Source organism: Haliotis rubra, unplaced genomic scaffold, assembly GCF_003918875.1.
Source record: "Haliotis rubra isolate DU_JTF1 unplaced genomic scaffold, ASM391887v1 Scf251, whole genome shotgun sequence".
NCBI classification, from domain to species: Eukaryota; Metazoa; Mollusca; class Gastropoda; order Lepetellida; family Haliotidae; genus Haliotis; species Haliotis rubra.
In genome coordinates, this window is record NW_025766570.1 from 406,188 (window position 1) to 427,064 (window position 20,877).

The 20,877-nt window shown below is 40.3% G+C and overlaps 1 protein-coding gene across 1 annotated transcript in view; it reads left to right on the forward strand.

The window, feature by feature from the left end:
- LOC124279515 (unconventional myosin-VIIa-like) overlaps window positions 1-20,877 on the forward strand; it is a 754,149-nt gene that overhangs the window by 183,530 nt on the left and 549,742 nt on the right. The window contains exon 14 of the mRNA XM_046715341.1: window positions 19,821-19,985. Within this exon, the coding sequence (XP_046571297.1) occupies window positions 19,821-19,985 (165 nt within the window). The remainder of the gene's footprint in view (window positions 1-19,820; window positions 19,986-20,877) is intronic.

The following is a 20,877-nucleotide window of genomic DNA, read 5'->3' on the forward strand; positions in this document are numbered from 1 at the left end:
AGAAAGTCGTGGTCCATGCTGTCCCAATATCGGACCACCTCTTCTTTGATTTCAGCAATATTTGTCAGATTTTTATTATTGACACTTTCCTTTATAGAAGAATAGAATAGAATAGAATAATACTTTTATGCCTTTTCAGGAATTTGTGTTACCTCAGCAGAGCTACTAACACAATAGAGAGATACCAAACATATTTACATAAATTCTTTGATTTAGGCATCTTCACATTTGTTTAAGAGAGATATGGTACTTGGAATAAAGGATGTACGGGCCCTCATAGTTTTCACAATTGGAACTTTGTATCGGCAGCATGAAGGGAGAAGGTTGTATTCCGTAGTGAGTACGGTCAGATATGATTTTGACAGCTTGATTCACGATTTGCCGCTCATATATTGATGATAAACATTCAAATCTGACTCCAGCGATTTTACTTGCAGTGTTAACAATTTTGTCTATTTTAGATTTGAGATGAACTGAGAGAGACCCGTACCAACAATGGAAGGAAAATGTTAAAATACTCTGAATAAATGCTACATAAAAAGATGACATCACAGATGGGTTAACATTAAAAGATCTCAGTTTACGCATGAGATGAAGACGTTGTTGAAACTTTTTGTATAGGGCTTCAGTGTTAGAGTTCCAGTTCAGCTTAGAGTCAATGAAGGTTCCCAGATACTTATAGTCCGACACTGTCTCAACACATTCACTGTGGGTTTACTCCGAAAGTCAGTTATAAGTTCCTTTGTTTTTGTGACATTTAAGAGTAAGTGGTTTTCTGCACACCAAGTCGTAAAATGATTAATGTCCTCTTTATACTGTTCTTCAGAATCAGTGTCGTTCAGTTTGCCGACAATTGCTGCATCATCTGCAAACTTTACAGTTGAACAGGTTGAATTCGAGCTTGCACAATCATTAGTGTAGAGGGTGAAAAGAACAGGAGATATTACACAGCCTTGTGGTGCACCAGTGTTGGTGGTCCGTTTGCTCGATACAGCCCCGTTAACTTTCACGTAGTGCTGTCTGTCCACAAGAAAGTTTTCGATCCACTTGATGAGGTATGAGTTAACGCCCATGTCTAACAGGTTCGGTATCATGATATGTGGCTGGATAGTGTTGAATGCAGATGAAAAGTCAACGAAGAGGATCCTGATGTATGACTTAGGTGTCTCTAGATGTTTATAGACATTATTCAGGAGTGACAGTGTGGCATCAACAACTCCTCTCCTTGACCTGTAGGCGAACTGAAGCGGGTCCAGTATGTCGGCAACTTCCTGACGGAGATGTCTCAACAAGATGCGTTCCAGCGACTTCATTGCTATAGATGTGACAGCAACTGGCCTGTAGTCGTTGAGTTCTTTAGGTTGTGTCTTTTTAGGAACTGGTACAATTTCTGATGTTTTCCAGACCGAAGGAATAATGTGTGCATTCACTGAGAATTGAAACAATCTAGTGAAGTCAAGTGTTATAAGTCCCCAAACATTTTCTATTGGATTTAGGTCAGGGCTATAGTTTGGCCAATCTAATAATGTCATATTTTGGGTCCAAAACCAGGCCTGTGAATGAATGCTTTGAACGATGTTTTGGGTCGTTGTCCTGCTGGAAAATCCCAAAATTTCCATAGAACACGTGAGCAGATGGAAGAAAATGTCCCTCAAGAATATCTGTGTACCGCTCACTGTTCATATTCCCTTCAAATACACAGAGGGGAGTTGCCCCTAACACAGATATGCCACCCCTCACGTTAAATTTCGGACTGTCCTTTGGGCGCTGATACAAAGGTTTTTCAGTTTGTTTGGTCCAGAATTTCAGTGTATTAGGAAACAGCCACACATAACTTTCATCTGAGAAAATCACATTGTTCCAGTTAAAATTTCTATGCTGTAAACACCAGTTCAACCTTCGCTCCTTTTGTTCAGGTTTCATGATCGGTGATGGAATTCCTCGACTTTTCTGCCAACCCATTGCATGTAGCTCAGTTCTAATTGTCTCCTTACAGACAGCCACAGTTCCTCTATCAATCATATCCAGCCTTAAGTTTTCTAAACTCCTTCGTTTGTTTTTAGAAACAAGAATACCAAGCCGCCTCCTGTCACCCACAGTCAATTTTCTGGGCCTACCTGCGCTTCCCTGGTGCTCAATGCCATATCCATTTGCAATATTTTTCAAAACACGATAAACAGTGGACAAAGGGATGCCTGTTCTACTTGAAATCACTTCAGCTGATCTGATGTCCTTGTTATAATACTCTAAAATCAACTTCCTCTTCTCTAAATCATCCATACTGAGGAAGTAGTATATGCAATAGCGGTTCTAGACCACGTCCAGCATAAGCTTCTTTTTATCCAGTAAAGCCTTTGTCAGACCCTTTCTCCTACCCATCATTTCACTGACCACTTTTCGTTTGAACCCCAAATTTACTGGTCACGTGACACCATCGTGTCGTGGGGTATGACTCCTGGTTACTCGGTTATGATGATATCTGCACAACAGTTTATCATGAATCTCCTATGAATTGTTTGGTTTTCGTAAGGAAGGCTTGTCGGACTTGTTGTCAGCCTTGTTCTATGAGCCTTTTTTTCTCATCTTCACTGATGCCAGCGGTCTTCCGAGTCTTGGTTCGAATCTCTCATTTCATTTTGTGGTATTTGGTAATTTCCGACATCACCAAACGAAACTCATCCTCTGAGATTTTACTGTCCAAGAGTGCGGTGGAAATATGATCGGCTATTGTGTTCAACTTCGCTTCGGCTAGAACTCTAATTTCATCGTGTTTCAACGCTTTACGTTGCAGTCTGCGAGATACGTACTTAAGCGTCAATCCCGCTAACCCTACCACTCCTGCCGTTATTTCAATACACAGCACCGCAGGCGCCGCCACGATGGTGGTCAACAACCCGGCACCCGCCGCCCCTAACCCCATACCGGTTGCTACCAGGGCAGTGTCGACGCCCGTCACGAATTGACTTTTAACCCTGTGATATTTTTTTATACAATGCTCTACGCGCATCGCGGTCTTGTTCTAGCTGGCGCTTTATGTCATATAACTGTTTCAACCGAAACCCGTCTACGGTTTCTAGTGTCTTTGCTACTTCTTCCACGACTGGGTACAACCCCATTCTGAGTGTATAATATATATTACAAGATATATTTTAATTGGGTTTCTGTTAAAACTCGATCAACGTATTTCATACTTATAAGGTTTATATTACTGGCCAGGTGAACAGCTAGAATTGGATTATGGGGATTAAAATCTACACGGACCCCCGCAAGGCTTAGTAAGGGTGTCGATCCTATTCGTATGATAATACGACAAAGTTGGTATTTGTGTATGTCATCCCAACCTATTATAACACCAGATAAAAGTGGGAAATCACCGGGAGTTCCGAGATAGACGTCTAAGATGAGTGTGGCGTCTTCTATGGGAAATGTAAAATCCTTTTGGAACCCGGGTAAATGTAACTCTAAATGTGAAGACCCACTGTTTGGAGATAGCATGATGCCCCAGCTACCCGGTATTCGTATAACTTGTACATCGTAATCTGGAATGAAAGACGTGAGAAGTAAACCGTTGTTCTTAATTTCAGAGACGTAACCACTTTCTTTAAAGAAGATGTAAGGTGCGATGAAGGTCATGTTTATCAACCATTTGGGCTCCTTAAAGAACCACGAAACTTTGTTTTTTGTTACTCTTTTAACCATTACATATGAAAGATTTGTGGTTAGTCTTATGCGGAACACCAAATTTATTCTTTAAAAACTTGTGGTTAATTAATACCGAGCGATTAAAAGTGGCCAAAAAGTGGCCTGCTTCCCTCTCGCCCGCCAACGAAACCACAGACAGGTTACGTAACTCTGTCGCCAGAGCACTGCAGTGACGTCATATGAGGAACGATTTTCAGTTACTTGTATAGAAAGTGTGTAGCACGCTCATCATTTTCATGATTTCTCGACATGAACGACGACATGCCGAATCGCTGCTTTGTCGCCAATTGCTCCTAGGGTCGGGTGATGGTGTCACCATGCACAGATTTCCACAGGAACGGTCCCGCAGTTCGTAAGCTAAATGGGTTATGTTTGTGAGAGCGGTTTAGCGTTGTGGAAGCCTGAAACGATATCTTACTTGTGTTCAGATCGCTTCACGGAAGTTAAAGAATCAAAACTACTTACTAGTTATAGTAAAATATGTATATGATTGATGACCATAAAGATTTTCCTTAACACAACTTGTAACATAACGATTTCTTCCTCGGAAGTGAGGTTGTGGTCGAAGTAACAATAATATTGTAAGTAGTATTATATTGACACCCACCTCGCTGCCAGGAGAGAAATTGTTATGTTATACGCTATGTCATGCAAAATTCTATTGGCCATCAATAAAATACTTATTTTACTACCAGTAGAAAGTAGTTTTGATTTTGTAACTCGGTGTAAACAAACCTAAACAGCATTTATCCACAGACTGGCGGATGTTCCCGACAGGGCGTCGCCATTTTTGAAAATCGGAAAGTCTGTTGGAATTAATGAGATTATAGTTTGTTTTCATCAAGTTAGAAAATCAAAACTACTTTCTACTCGTAGTTAAATATGTATTGGAATCATAACCAAGTGGATTTTGCATGACACAACTTATAACATAACGATTTCTTCCACGGAAGCGAGGTGGGGGTCGAAGTCACAATACTGCGCGATAAATTTCTTGCTACATTCACATGGTTAATATCCACTCACCAGTATGTAGATACTAGTCAATGTGCGTCTTTATATTTGGTCTTATAATCCTAATTAGTTTATTATCATACTTTTATGCATTTTGAAACTAAATAAAAAGCTGACGATCTGCTGATACTTATAGTGAATTTATAACAGAACTGTAATATCTAGACATTTTATAGTTTGCCAATGTGAATCATAATTCGCAATACACACCCTAGTGTATGTTGTCTGTCTCATTACACTTCACGGTGAAAACAATGATTCTGTTGAATGCTACGACAAATGAATAAAAAACAAAATGCAAATATTAAAATTAAAACAGATTAAAGTTATAGGAACAATATCAGGCCATTACCTTGTTTGAGGAATGTATCCATCAATATCCACAAAACTGTTCCAAATGATGTGTCTTTTAACAGTTTAATATACCTAAAAAGTGATAAATCTTTTCAGGTATTGGTGTATAGTCTCATTGGTCACCCAAGATAGCACACCTGGCAACTAATTGCATAATGTCCGCCTTTCATTAAAAACAGTAATTTAGTTAGCCAATAATGGGCAATCAATCAATGTATTGCCGGTTAATCCTTTGAAAGAAGGACGTTGTTTTTACGCAGACACCGACACGGCAGAGTGTATTCAGTATAGATTAGTAAATCTACATACATAAACACTACCTTTGACAATTCCGCTGTGTAAGATAAAAGTAATTAATCAATCAGCGTGTTATCGGTTAATCCTTTGATCGATGTTTATAATGTTGAATATTTACTCCAGACACAAGAAATGCCAAATGGGAACCTTTGTCGGTAATCTAAGTGTGTTACCACTAATTATACCTGTTATAAATTCATTAACTGACCATCAAGTGAATGATGACAAATAACATGTGTAGGTTTATACCACCTAACACGGGTTACAACAAGGGAGTATTAATTGCTGTATTGCATGTGAAAACTTATGGGCCGACACTGTTTTGAGAATACAAACAGATTTTACATGACATGATTAAATATCGAGGTAAAAAAACACAGAAATGGGATCAATTTGGATCAGTCATTATACAAATAGGGCCTAACGACACCAATCAATTGTGACAGAAGCGCCTATGAAAACAAGTTGTAACTCGAAACTAGGCAAAGCAGGAGACAAAATTAAATGCCAGTAGATTGTGAGAACATATAGCTTTCATTTTCCACAACAATTGTCACGATTTCAGGTTTATACAAGCCTGTAAACAAGATAATTTTACCCCTAAAATGTAGATGAATTCTGCATCGCCCTCAAAGCTATTCCTCATATGACGCCACAGAGTCGCTACCGCCTGATTGGTTGAAATTTCGCTCATGGGTGAGAATTGTGCACTGTTGTCAAAAAGGTCGATTTAAGTCAATTAAAGGTCGAAATGAGTAGTTTTAATGACGGGTTTCATTTATAACGATGCCAGTTAGTGATTTATGTATTTTACCCCTAGGGTACCCGGCCGCATACCGTTGTCCTAGGTGTCTTCCTTATGTGACCTTTAAACTGTAGGTAACTACCGCTGGAGGGGACTTCAACGCGTTTGTAAATGCTGTTTTTAAGCTGCAAGGCGTATAGTTTACCCTCTACACCGGGGTTGTCGAATCCGCGTGTCCCCGAGGTCAGAGATCCCTACATTGACGCATTTTTTCAACCTCATAGCCGTTCCGGGTCCTTGAGCGCTAGTCATTATCGTATGTGCAGCGTCACGCTGAGGTATCCTATATTCACAGGATTATGTTCTATATCTAAAATTGATATTGCCAACTCCGGGATGGTACCCCGCGTTAACCTCTTGTACTGCCGCGACGAAAACGACTCTGTTCTGCCGTTGTTGTACTTCTCTGTTTTCACCAGTACGGCTCTCAGCAGCATGGAAGGGCCTTCGGCTTGAATGTTGTCCGTCGTGCTCAGCTGATCGAGATGAATGCACAGCTCGCGGTATGGGACTAGGTCTGGTAACTTCGTACCCTTGACGGTGGTTGTGGGTTTTATCTCGTCCGGCGGCAGCCCGAGTATCCTCGCCAATGGTTGGCCGAGCCTCATGGTGTTTATTCCGTTGTTGGTTAACACCACTGTGCCGTTTGGGTCGTTCATCTTGAGCTCGGCTCCCACGGGCTTGAAGACTTCGTCGCTTAGCGAGCACACACTGTAGTAGCCGTTGGTTATGTGGTTGCGGACGACACTGACGAACAGCTTGTTGTTGCTGTCGTCGATGTTAGTCCATCGTGGTAGGTAGGTGATATCGCAGAGTGCAACTTCGAGTTGACTTGACGTGTTATCGATCGCGTGCAGCAGCTGAAGGGCCTCATCGCTCGTTATTCCCGGGAGCGTCATTTACATATCGAGAAGTTTATCATACATTATATAATATTCTACCCCAAGAGCGGGCAACGTAAGTGCATCCGATTTAACGCACATGAAGATCATAGTCGACGTGGCTGGGTTGCATTTCGGAGCCCAGTTCATCGATGTGTTCGAAATATATAGGCTTTCGGTGACGAACGTCAAGGCAGTCCACGCTTGGTTCAACAACCCTATGCAGTTCTGGCAGAATCAACTCAACTTCGCCGTCTGGTGTGTGACGACTGGGTGCGGCTTGACGTTGACCGACACTCGGTGTGATGCGTTGAGTAGATCTGTGTTCATGTTACACATGTACTACCAGGGCAGGCGTATCATCTAGGAGATCAGCGCCCCGCTCCCACAGGACAAGGCGTGGGACGCAGTAAACAACCCGTATGATCAACAGGCCTATGAACGCGTTTGCAACAAATTCGAAATAGACCCGAAGACGGATTGGCGTTTGCCAGGCCCGAACCATGGGTTGGGTCTTCCATATGATGGCGTGCAATCCGTGAAAGAAGTCAGTGATGATTTACTGAAACGAGATTTACTACGTCAGGACTTTGCTGAGTAATGAATGGCGAGATGATTGTATGAACTTTAAAGGTGGTGTTGCTTTCACCGTCCAAAACGTGGAGCAACCCAAAGACTCTGTGGACGATTGGAAAAAGTTCATGCTGGACACGTCGAGAGGGTTCAGTCGTGCCAGCACCGAACGCTTGAACGACTCAATTCGAACATATGTGTGGGCGATGGTGGGTGTGCAGGCGCAAACACGTTCCAGCATCGTGGGTAAAGGGACTGCTTGCGACGCGCAGAAACAGTTCGTGGCCAACGTCGAGGATGCCATCGCCGCCCCGGTCGATTTGCCGAGTGCCACCTGACGCTACCAAGACGTATTGGAATATGCCCGGTCTAAAGTCGACTACATGTTCGGAGTGGGATTGTACATGGCTCCGAGCGACATGCAACTGAGAGTCAACAAAGTGGTGGGCTACAACAACGAAATAGTCATAGCCACGGCCGACCAGAAGTCGGGCATCAACTTGAGTCACGTCCCACCTCCCACGACCGGTGAAACAAGGTGGCTGAAAACAAGGAACACCGAGATCGTAAAATAGCTCTGGTGGTCCGGGGGATCGCGGTCGGCTTGGGTCTCATCTGCTTAAAAATTCCTTAGCGGCTACGTACACCATCCCGGCCACGGCGACGATGAACGCCCACAGGTTTTGGCCGAGCCACGTGACAGTTTTCGAGAGAGTGTTAAGTAACCACGAGACAATGCTACCCAGGATGCCGGGCAGGACTTCGGCGGCCTTACCCACGAGTTTAGCCAGGGCCTCCCCGAGAGATTTCAGGTGTCTTCTCGACCAGTCTCTGACGTCACCACTTGGTGGGGTTGAGGGTGTGGGTGTACCCCCTCCACCCCCTGTCAACGATACGACCAGGGTCGATGTGATGAAGCCCAATGCCGTCAGAACGCTGGCTATGGTGATCCCTTGCTCTCGGAACAAAATTCGGATCCTGTCCGCCAACGTGGTGTCCTGGTAGAGGACTCGGTCGATGGTTTCCCGCAGGCGGCTGATCTGGGAATTTTGTCGCATTTCCAAAGACAAGGTAAAATTACATGTATACCAAAAGACTCGCGACAGATGCTACTTGAAAAATTGGCAACCAATTAGTCTTTTAAATGTAGACTATTAAGTTTTGTCCGCTGCAATTGCTTCACTACTTAAAGAAGTCCTTCCTGATATAATAAGTGAAAAGCAAACAGGTTTTTAACAAAATAGATTTATTGGGGAAAATACTAGAATACTGTATGATCTAATGCATTATTGTGAAGAACATGAAGTATAGTATGACCAGAAATTATTGAGAATTTTAGGAATATGTTTCATTGGATTTCTAGTATAAACAACCTTGACCAGCTATCAAGTGCTTGGTTTCATTCAAGAGAGACCGTTAATCCTTTTTCATTAGTTTGTGAAGAGTTATCCCCCTTTGTTTACTTGCTAGCAGACGACATTTTCAGTGATCCTCAGTATGGATGATTTAGAGAAGAGGAAGTTGATTTTAGAGTATTATAACAAGGACATCAGATCAGCTGAAGTGATTTCAAGTTGAACAGGCATCCTTTTGTCCACTGTTTATTGTGTTTTGAAAAATATTGCAAATGGATATGGCATTGAGCACCAGGGAAGCGTAGGTAGGCCCAGAAAATTGACTGTGGGTGACAGGAGGCGGCTTGGTATTCTTCTAAAAACAAACGAAGGAGTTTAGAAAACTTAAGGCTAGATATGATTGATAGAGGAACTGTGGCTGTCTGTAAGGAGACAATTAGAACTGAGCTGCATGCAATGGGTTGGCAGAAAAGTCGAGGAATTCCATCACCGATCATGAAACCTGAACAAAAAGAGCGAAGGTTGAACTGGTGTTTACAGCATAGAAATTTTAACTGGGACAATGTGATTTTCTCAGATGAAAGTTCTGTGTGGCTGTTTCCTAATACACTGAAATTTTGGACCAAAGAAACTGAAAAACCTTTGTTTCAGCGCCCAAAGGACTGTCCGAAATTTAACGTGAGGGGTGGCATATCTGTGTTAGGGGCAACGCCATCTGTGTTAGGGGCAACGCCCCTCTGTGTATTTGAAGGGAATATGAACAGTGAGCGGTACACAGATATTCTTGAGGGACATTTTCTTCCATCTGCTCACGTGTTCTATGGAAATTTTGGGATTTTCCAGCAGGACAACGACCCAAAACATTGTCAAAGCATTCACAGGCCTGGTTTTGGACCCAAAATATGACATTATTAGATTGGCCAAGCTATAGCCCTGACCTAAATCCAGTAAAAAATATTTGGGGACTTATGAAGGAAAGTGCCAATAAGAAAAATCTGACAAATATTGCTGAAATGAAAGAAGAGGTGGTCCGATATTGGGACAGCATGGACCACGACTTTCTAACTTCTTTGATCAGTAGTATGCCCCGCCGCATTGAACCCTGCATTGCTGCCCATGGTGACTTGACAAAATACTAACTGTTCACCTGTCTGTGAATCAGGAGTTATGTTCTGCTAATATTCACATTTAATACGTGCGTAATGAGTGAAAAAAAATATAAAATAAATACAATCTTTAAATTCTCAATAATTTCTGTGGGACTTCATTGACAAAACGTTGGAAGCCTTTAACTTTGGCCCTGTACTTAGAAATTGGGTTAAACTTTTTCAAAGGAATAGCTGTAGCTCTATTATCAATTCTGGTACATTATCAGACTTTTTCACTTTAGGGTGTGGTTGTCATCAAGGTGACCCAGTCGCCCCGTACATCTTTGTTGCTTGTGTCAAATTACTAGCTATTGCAATTAGAACAAATAAGAACATAAAAGGAGTTAAGATAAAGGGTATGGAATACCTCATCTTTCAGTACGCAGTTGATACCAATTTTACACTTGAAGGATCTGAAAAGGGATTATCTAAACTTAGCTATGTTATTAAAAAATTTGCTACTGTGTCTGGTTTAAACCTCAACTGTGATAAAACCATAGCAATATGGTTTGGTTCCAAGTGAAATTCTAATGAGCAACTCTGTCCACATATACCTCTTTGTTGGTCGAAAGAACCATTCAAAATTCTGGGTATTACTTTTTCAACTAACTTACATGAAATGATTTCACTTAACTTTGAACAACAATTTTCAAAAATCCGAAACATAATATTTTCATGGTCAAACAGATCTTTAACTTTGAGAGGCAGAATTATGATTATCAAATTGCAGATTATCCCCCTTTTTACACACCTTTTCATGGCACCTCTTTATACGTTTGAATACTATCCTTTTCAGGTTTATCTGGGGCAGCAAACATGATAAAATTAAAAGAAATATGTTAATAAATGACTATGAAAAGGGGGGTTTGAAAATGATAGATATCATATCTTTTTGCAACTGTATGAAGATTAAATGGATCAGCAGACTATTCAAAGCAAAGGGATTATGGCAGCACTTAGTATTTCAAACGGCCACCTCCGTGGTGTAGTGGTTAGAGCGTCCTCCCGGAGAGCGGAAGGTCGCGGGTTCAATCCCCGACCGCGTCATACCAAAAGATGTTAAAATATGGAACTTGTTGGTCCCTGCCTGGCGCTTGGCACTAATGGGTACAACAAGGACTGGTCGGCTCGGAGTCAGTATACTGTGTCTGAGTGGGGTACAAGCAGCCGCACATACACATACACACGCATGCACGTCGTCATATGAGCGAAATATTCTCAAGCACGACGTTAAACCCATTTTCACCTCACCTCACCTAGTATTTCAAACACTATCGCCTTTTAGGGACATTGATCTCTTTAACTTTCAAGGAGAAAAACTTTTATCCTACTCCAAATATATTAAAAATCTGTTTTGGAAAGATGTTGTAGTATGCTACACTTTTATCAATAAAACACATACTGAATGCATTAGTGACTTTATATATATATATGTCTACCAATTTTGAATTTTGTACCATATACTGATAAACGTCTGTTCGTTTCATGGTATAAAAAAATGAATGAAAAATATGCTAGATATTATAACACTGGTGAAGTGAAACCTTTTCTAATACTAAAAGAAGAATTTAATCTTCATGAAACATATCTCCTATATTTAAGATTTTTGAAGTACATACCTAAACAATACCTTAATCTTACTAAAGCAACGCCTCATTATGATGATTTAGCCGATACTGACTGTACTATTCTAAAACAAATATTTAACTCAGCTGCATTGGATAATCTTCAACTCAAGTGGGAATCTAAGCTTGATACTGTTTTATCTGATACTTATCTTGCTGACTGTTTTACAATGATTAACGCTGTTACCATAGAGAATAAAGCTAGGAATTTTCAATTTAAAATAATGCACAGAATAGTCTCAATAAAGTCATTTCTTTGTGAAATAGGTATTAATCAGGATGACCTTTGTACTTTATGTGGCAGAGAAATAGAAACACTCGAGCACTTATTCTTTTTATGTGAGAAAACTAAACATCTAATCTCTCAGTTTGCAAACTGGTGACTGGCACTCGCCTCAATATTGATAGCTCAAAGTTTTTACTGGGGGAACCTGAGGCAAGTGTATTAGTGAACCACATTTTTATCATTATCAAGCAATATATCAATAAAACAAGATATACCTCAGTGGAATTAAATTTCGATCAACTTTTTTATTTTATAAAACATAACTACCATTGGGAAAAATATACCTTGGTGACGATCACTCAGATTTCAAAAGAAAATGGTTATGTCTCTTTGAAAATGATTAAACCAACAAATTGACATAGTGAGTTTTTCTAGGCCACACTCTGCACTCTTTCATCTTTTCTTATCTCTCTTTCCTCACCTCTCCTTTCTTTCCCATCTTTATAAAATAAATTTTTACATATGTTGTGTATGTAACGCGAGATAAAAAAGAAAAGAAAACCGCAGAATACAGGCTTCCACCATAAATTTCAAAAAATGTTTGAATCTGGAAAATGTATACTGTAACTCGTGAAATGTGTTTTCTGTAACATTTGACTGAATAAGAAAAAAAAAAGAAGTCTTAACTGTCTGTCTTAAATGACTTGGTCATGTAGAGACTGCTCTGTATCATCATGCCTGATATTTGCATGGACTTTATTACTCACTACTAACTGTCTTTATTCTTAACTTCACACTAGTATATACAGTATAGACTGAGTGATTATGTATTCTTGTAAGTGAAAACTTTGTGAAATAAACAACAAACCAATATTAATTCTCTTTATTTCTTCGTAATATATAAAGTTTAAAAAGTTGTTTAATATTATAAATAACAATCCACATCACAAACTCGTTCACACAAAAACATGTCAGTACTCCTTCAAAATTCTCAGTACACCTCAACTTGCAATATGAGGTGTAAGTACACCCACACCCCCAAAAGTTATCTGGAGCCTTGGTGTTGCGAGAAGTGATGGGACAGAAGTTTGCAATTTGTCCAAGCATTAACTCTAACTGGTCTAGTAGCCTCTTCGACATCATCATTGTCGTCAACAAAGATTAAAAATGGGGCGACGACCAGCCCGTTGCTACCGCTACTGTAAAAACAAGCCATATCCTAAGTCATGGTTTTGCCATGGTGTCCCAGATCCCAAGATCCGAATCTTTAATTTGGGTAGGAAGAAGGCACGTGTTGATGAGTTTCCCATGTCACACCTTGGCGAGGTAAGGAGCAAATTTGGTGTCCAAAGATAAGGTGTATAATAAATTTTGTCGCCAGTTTTCGAAGGATTTTATTGATTCTGTCCTACTGAGTGACCACTGTTTGGGGGCACGCTGTTAGTCATGTTTGTTTGAATTGGAGTGAAACGGTGTTATCCAGATTCAATATGGTGATCTGACCTGTTTGACCTCGAGAGAGATACAACACCAAAAATGATGTTAAAGTTCATTAGATTCGTTAAACAAGGGTTGTAGTCGTCGCTGCCACTAAGGTGGAAATGTCACCTTTTATGTATTGTACTTCTCACACCCACAGGACACCGAATGTCTTCCCAAACGACTTTATTCACAACCGTACACAACGCACACCGCTCGAGAGAGGCGGTCACTCGAGCAAGAGTGAACTAAGGGACGTAACTCTATACGTCTCGACAGATGGATAAAGGGACGTAACTCTGTACGTCTTAACTAACATAATACAATATAGTGCTAATGCACTGGCGATAGTTATACATGTGGTGCACATGATCACACGTGCATACTTCTTCTCTGCTAAATTTCTTAAAAATTTAAATATTATGTACAATGGGTAAATCAAAGGGCACTAAGTATATCTCTTCCTCACATTCAGGCACAAAAAAACTGCAGTAAATGTGGCAAATTGATGTTTCATCATGATATCCCAATGATCAGTGTTTTGAGTGCAGTTTCCCTGGGGAAGGTCTGGCCAGGGGGAAAGTTTGGCCTTTTACACTGGACCCAGATCCTCAAGCTTATGTAGTGAATGCCATGTGAACCTCTTGGGAAGGAATATTCTTGAATGAGAGGATATCCTAAAACAGCAAATAACTAAAAAATGGTATTTATCAGTGGGTTTATCAGTGCTTTTACACCATCCATTCGAACTCATGGACAAAACTTTCATCTTGCTTGGAAGACTGCATTCCTTATGGCCCCGGACAGGCTTCTGCCCACTAAGAGCTCTAAAGTGGTTTCTTGATAAGACAGAGGCTTTTCATCGAAGATGTCGCAGGCTATCGATATCTTGCCATGATCAGTCCAACATAGATTATTATAACCAAAAGTACAGTGGCAGCATAGATCAAGAAAACTATTGTGTAATCTTCCTCCCATGTTTCACTCCAGACCCAAGAGATCAGAACCATTGCATCATCCTGAGCCTCCTTGAAGATGATGTCTATTGAACAGATCATGTCATTCTTGTCAGTTGGCGTTGCCGAACACCTTTTCCACATTATACCCGAGAGATGTGACCCAATACTTGCAAGGATTGCACAAGTTAATGTCCACAAGAAATGCCAGGAAACGGAAGAAAACGGTCATCACCAAAGTTGAGTCCACACTAAGTTGGACCTAAGGCTGATTGTTGTGATCCTGGAAAATCTCTTTTGATGCACATAGTTGAATCTAATGCTTCTAAGACTACGACTAAAGATGGAAGCGGGTTTTATCCAATCAGGGATAACACTTGATCTTCTTGGAGTTGACTAGATATGGACCAGAAGTGATGTAATTGATTCCTTTGATGGGTCAGCCGAATGTGGCTGTCTTGCTGATGTGATGTGTTCTTTTGTGTTCCCATTGGTGCAAAATTGGAAGTATTGCAGGCTATCGGGGCCGGATCTCTTGTGTTCCCATTATGTTGAAAACGTCTCCATAGAGATGAAATCGTGTTTGGATGGACACCAAAATGTCTGGCCACTTCATTCTGGGCCATTCCATTCTCCAGCATACCCTCGGTGCAGAGACACTGATTTTCATCAAGCCTTGGTATGACGTACAGTCAGTTTAGGTTGAAATTAACATGTTTTCGACATCATTCAGAGGCTAGAGAATATCCACCATTCTTCACTTTTCAATACCAGGTGTGTGAACTTCAGGTTCGAAAAGCATGCAAGAAATGAGTATGTTCATTGTGCACAAAGTGCATGTGCCATGTGCAATATGTGAGATTTGCTTTATTAGGGCTCCTTGACACAAGGCAGGAGACCTATTGTTATTGTTCAGGTTTTTATTATTTATTATTCCGCCGTATTTTGCAGTAACTTGATGTGTTGAACAGTTTTTGTTCTTTGGTGCATGTCAAAATGTGAATTGTTTGGATTTCAGCAGATTCTGATTACAATACTTTAAAACCACATAGCTGCTCAGGTTCCGCACACAAAGATGTGAAATTTGGCACTAAGCATCAGCATTGGACGCTTGACATTTTGTGTTCTTACATGCTTTTCAAAATGTGCATCGCTTTGTTGGCCATATTGGATTGAAAAGACCACAAATGCAATATTGACCCCAAAACAGCATAAAACAGCATACATCTCCACTACTATTAACCCAATAACTTCCATATTTCATATGTGGCTTGGTCATGAGATGCCGATCATTTTTGGGTGGGGTAAAATTTGATATTGGTAGCCCTTTGGCCGCCATCTTGGATTGAAGTTTTTTCGTTTTTCAGGGTTGCCATAGCAACAAAAGTTGAAATCCAAATGACTTGATTTTTACAGCATCATAGTGTGGAATGTATAGTCAAGGGAATGTGGTGTGCAAAGGAACAATGGATAGACAGTATTTTCGCGGACGGACATGCAGACAGACGGCGGACATATTTGTCACAAAATCTGACCTGCGCATATGATACATCGGGTCTGGGCAAAGCAGAAACACTAATTCCTGTCAGCGTAGATGCAATAACAATGGAGTCTTAGCTTGCCAGAAAAAGTGTATTTTCTTGTGACGGACCTTGACCCCGTGACCTTAGTGACCTTGACCATTAGAAAGCATTTTGGGCTTACTATCAAGTTCCGGGGTCAAAACCCGGAAAAGTGAAAAATAACGATTTTGTAATTAGGGCTCCTTGCCACAAGGCAGGAGACCTATTATTGTTCGGGGTTTTATTATTTATTATTCCGCAGTATTTTGTTACACACCTACAAAGAGCACCAGTGGACAGAATCGCTTGTAAAAAAATCACCCAGATGCCCACCGAGGCTCTAGGCCCAAGAGCAAAGGGCAGATAATTCAAATTTAATTCAAATATTTCAATTTCCAAAGCAATAATGTCCGAAATTATATGTCCAAAGACTACCAAATTTCTGGGGCAGCTCTGGAATCCGATTAACTTCAATTTCAACTGCAGGAACCATGGGGCTAACAGACACCTTTTGGCCGCTATTTTGGATTGAAGGAAATTTGACGTTTTTGACGGGTAGTTGTTTGTCTTCATCGGATAGCTGAGATCGTGGCGATTCCAGAACACTAGTCGATTTGACTGTGGAAACAGGGACAACGGAGCTACAGCCTGTCAAAGAGGGAACTATTTCTTCTCCAGAACTATTTGGAAGGTACATGACCCCCCGCGAACCGGGCTGTATTTGGAAGGTCCGCTCACATGTCAAAAACCTGTTCTGGCTCTGTTTTGGATGATTTATAGCCCTCAAATACACTTCAAACAACCGTAACTCTGAAACCAACCGTCCGATGTCGACCAAAATGTACCTGTAGAAGTGGGCTATTACTGTCTATATCTACCGATTGCAGTAATGTATCTCCAAAGACAACAGAGGGACAAGTGAAAATATTTTTCCACACTTTAGTTGCTATTTTCATCGGTTCTCTAGAGAGCACAATGAAAGTTAGCAGAATGTATCTCAAGCGTTTGCTGATAATTTTCTGTTCTATGGTGGATGTGAAAAGTACCACCGTTTGGTACATATCTTCTACATGATTGTCAGAGGTAATTAAAATAGCTTATGGAAGCGTTAGTAAAATCTACCAACAACCCCCAATCGCTTGCTTTCTAATGCCAATAGAGCAAATCCATTTTTGGTATCAACTGGATCTTCTGCAGTTTGTTTATGGTTATAAGTGACCTGTTTACAGGTGTTATGGGTACTCCCAGTATATTTGCTTGCTCTGGAGTTCAGAAGTTCATTTGCGACAGCATGATAGTAACAGTGTAATGAATACCTGCACTGACTATAGAAATACCTTACTTGCTGTGGATTCACACGGTCAGTTGTGACATTACACAAACAGTGTAATGGATATTAATATGGGCTATAGAAATACAGCACCCGATCGCCTCGTGTCAACATTTCAACTTTGCAACCTTTGAAATATAAGCTGAAATGGCGCAAGAGTAGTGTCTACTAACAGCTAAATGTTGATCACGACTTATCAGGCACCTCTATCAGCAGACAATGTGATAGAAGGTGGGCATTTCGGCAGTGAAGTGATGTCATGACTATCTCACACCATCGCTTCTCCCAGTAACAGTTGTTCATATTGGCAGTTGACTTCGCACCAGCTATCAAACGGGCAAATAGAATTTCCTCCTTTAACATCTCACTGGCATTTACATTACTTTGTGGAAGGACACTATGAACCAAAATGTATCACTAGATTTAATATTTCTAGCATCTCAAGTATCTTTTGCTGATGAAATAGCTAAATCTTGTCAAAGAAACAGAAGTAGTTGTTACTAATTTTGTTAGTCTTAACTCAAGAAATCGGTTGACCAACATCATTTGGACTGTAGTGTTACGGTAATGAATTTCAGCTGGAACTGGTATGAGAATTTTACGTTGAATTTACACCAGTTGAACCACCAAAGTGAATGCAGTAAATGAATCATACGTGCACTAGCGTCCTATATCTGATTCGACTTTCTGTCCTTTGCAATTTTTGTATTACACCACTGGAAACGTTTGTTTTGTTGTTTGAGATAAGCTTACTCTTTTAGTCATATATTGTGAATCACAGTGAATTTTGCACCAATTTCAGCTATGGCTACCAAATCTTCTGTTTTCTTGTCAAGTTGATCAACGGGTCCTTCAGTCTTGAGATTCCTGTTTTACCCGAGACACCAAATGATATTCTTAGATCAAGATCCTGGAATGCAATTCAAGCTTTGCAATAAACTGATCTAGTTTTACAGAACGTCCAGTTAACTTTTAACTTCCAGTTAAAATGTTTTCAGCCAGCACCATAAGCTTGTCAGAACTGGTGGGCATGTCATTCATTCAGTTAAATCAAATAAATGATTAGCAATTGAACATGCAACCATTATTCTTATTTCTTCGACTTTCTGATAAAGCCAACAACTACTGTTGTTCCAAAGCCATAAGTGCCATTATCCAAACCATACCACACAATCCTTTGTATCAAACCCTCAACCATAAGAATTCAAAGTTAACGACTGAAGCATTTCTCATTACTGACAGTGATATGATCCATATTAACTGTAGCCATTACTATAGTCCGTTTGACTCAAAAGCGGACCGATGAATTGCAATCCAACTCGAAAACTAATAAACATAAAATACTCAATGAAACGCTGATCATAATCAAAACATCCTACCCACTCTGTGAGTTTTTTTGCAGAAGTTTTGTCCTAAAAATAAAAAAGTTGTTTAACAATCTATCATTAAAATATTGACACAATTCACTATTTGTTACGAGGGAGGAGTGCAGAGAAAGGTACAGCCAGGTGTTTGAGAATGGATGGAGAGAGCACAGCACAGGTTAAGGAATAAATAACTTTGTCTGTGAAAGTGCTTCTTGAACACCTAGCTGTCCCTGTCTCTGCACTCCTCCCTTGGAACAAACAGTGAACTGTGTCAATATTTTAATGATAGTTTGTTAAACAACTTTATTATTTTTAGGACAAAAATTCTGCAAAAACCTCACAGAGTGGGTATGATGTTTTGATTATGATCAGCGTTTCATTGAGTATTTATGTTTATTACTTTTCGAGTTAGATTGGGGCGGTGGGGTAGCTTAGTGGTTAAAGCGTTGGCTCGTAACGCCGAAGACCCGGGTTCGAATCCCCACATGGGTACATTGTGTGAAGCCCATTTCTGGTGTCCCCCGCTGTGATGTTGCTGGAATATTGCTAAAAGCAGCGTAAAACCAAACTCAGTCAATCAGTCGAGTTAGATTGCAATTCATCGGTCCGCTTTTTTAGCCAAACGGACTGTACTTTCGACATCTACGTGACAGAAATGGCTAGATTTTATTAAAGCCAAGGAGCTCGACATTGCTGCTCGCAGCTATATTTTAGGATTATTTTTTATAACTTTAAAAATAACTTTTATGTTAGGCACAGTTACTTTTTCCATTAGATATTTGTAAGAATTCTGAAGTATTATCAACAATGATAATAATTCGAAGAATACTACCTCTAACACTTGAGAAAGAGGCCTGCCCATGCTTCTGGAATCGAGGAGTACTTTTTGCTAAAGGTTCCTCCCAAAACTTATCAAGTTTCCCGCACCTAACAGGGTTGACAACTCTGGATATCGCTGGGGAAGACTTCCAGGAAGGAAGACAATACAACTTGCTGGATCAGAAACAAGTTTTAGGGGAAAATGCAAATCGAAAAGAAGTTAGAAAAAAGTATTGAATTATTCCAATAAAGCATATTATGGGGGGGGGAAAAAGTTTGATCCAAATGTTTCTTTTTGCTAAACTTTTTATGTGTTTCTCTTGCAAGGGGTATCCAGTTCATATGAATGTCTCGACATTCCTACAGAAGTATGGGCTGCTGATTGGCACAAGTCCCTTACATCTAGAAGAAGGGGATCCAAGAAGCTATGTGAAAACCATTTTGGAAGAATTGAAGTTGCAAAAAACCGAATGTCAGATTGGCATCACAAAGGTCAGTACTTTTTGTAGAAGAGATATTAAAATATGATTACCGATGAGCAAAAATATATAAAAATATATATGCTTATGAAAAAGGGATGATAAGAATTACCAAAGTAAATTTATTGTAGATGAGTGAGATTTGTATCAGGGACTCGTGGCTTTCATTTAGGACAATTTTCTGTGTCATGAGGGTGGTATTTCCCACCTTAGATGCACTAGATGAGGACAAGAAATCCCCCCTGTCAGTGGAAAACCTTAAAGTGCTCACTTGATTGAGACTTAGTCACATTGACCTGCCTAAATTGGTTCAATAACACTATGGTTGGATGGAAATTTGGACCGAGGTGTGAGTATTCAAACTGATCCAGAAGTGCATTACAGCTTTATTTAGAGGTAATTCCCTTATTTAAGTGAATTTAATTCCTAACCTAACCAGATGCACATTCTTCAAATGAAAGTTTTGTTTTAAATACTTAAATTTGACTTCAGTTTTATTGAAACAAGATGTGTTGTGTTGGCCTAATGGTTAAAGTGTTTGCTCATCACGCTAAAGACCCAGATTCAATTCCCCACATGGGTACAATGTGTGAAGCCCCTGGTCTGTGTCCTCTGCCATGATATTACTGGAATAATGCTAAAAGCAGTGTAAAACTGTAACTAACTAACTCACTCACTCACTCACTCATTGAAACAAAAGTACACTCAAAAATGAATTTTTGATGCAATAGACTGATCCAGTCCCAGCCGATAAGCCCCGCCCACTTCGTTTTTGACGTTAGTGGGGACAACCACTGACTCATCACAATGGCGTCACCGCCGGCGAAATGTACGTGATTGAGAACGTTGTTGATGAATTCTGCTTGTGGTACTTTGATATCTATCATTTGTGAATGAGTGAGTGA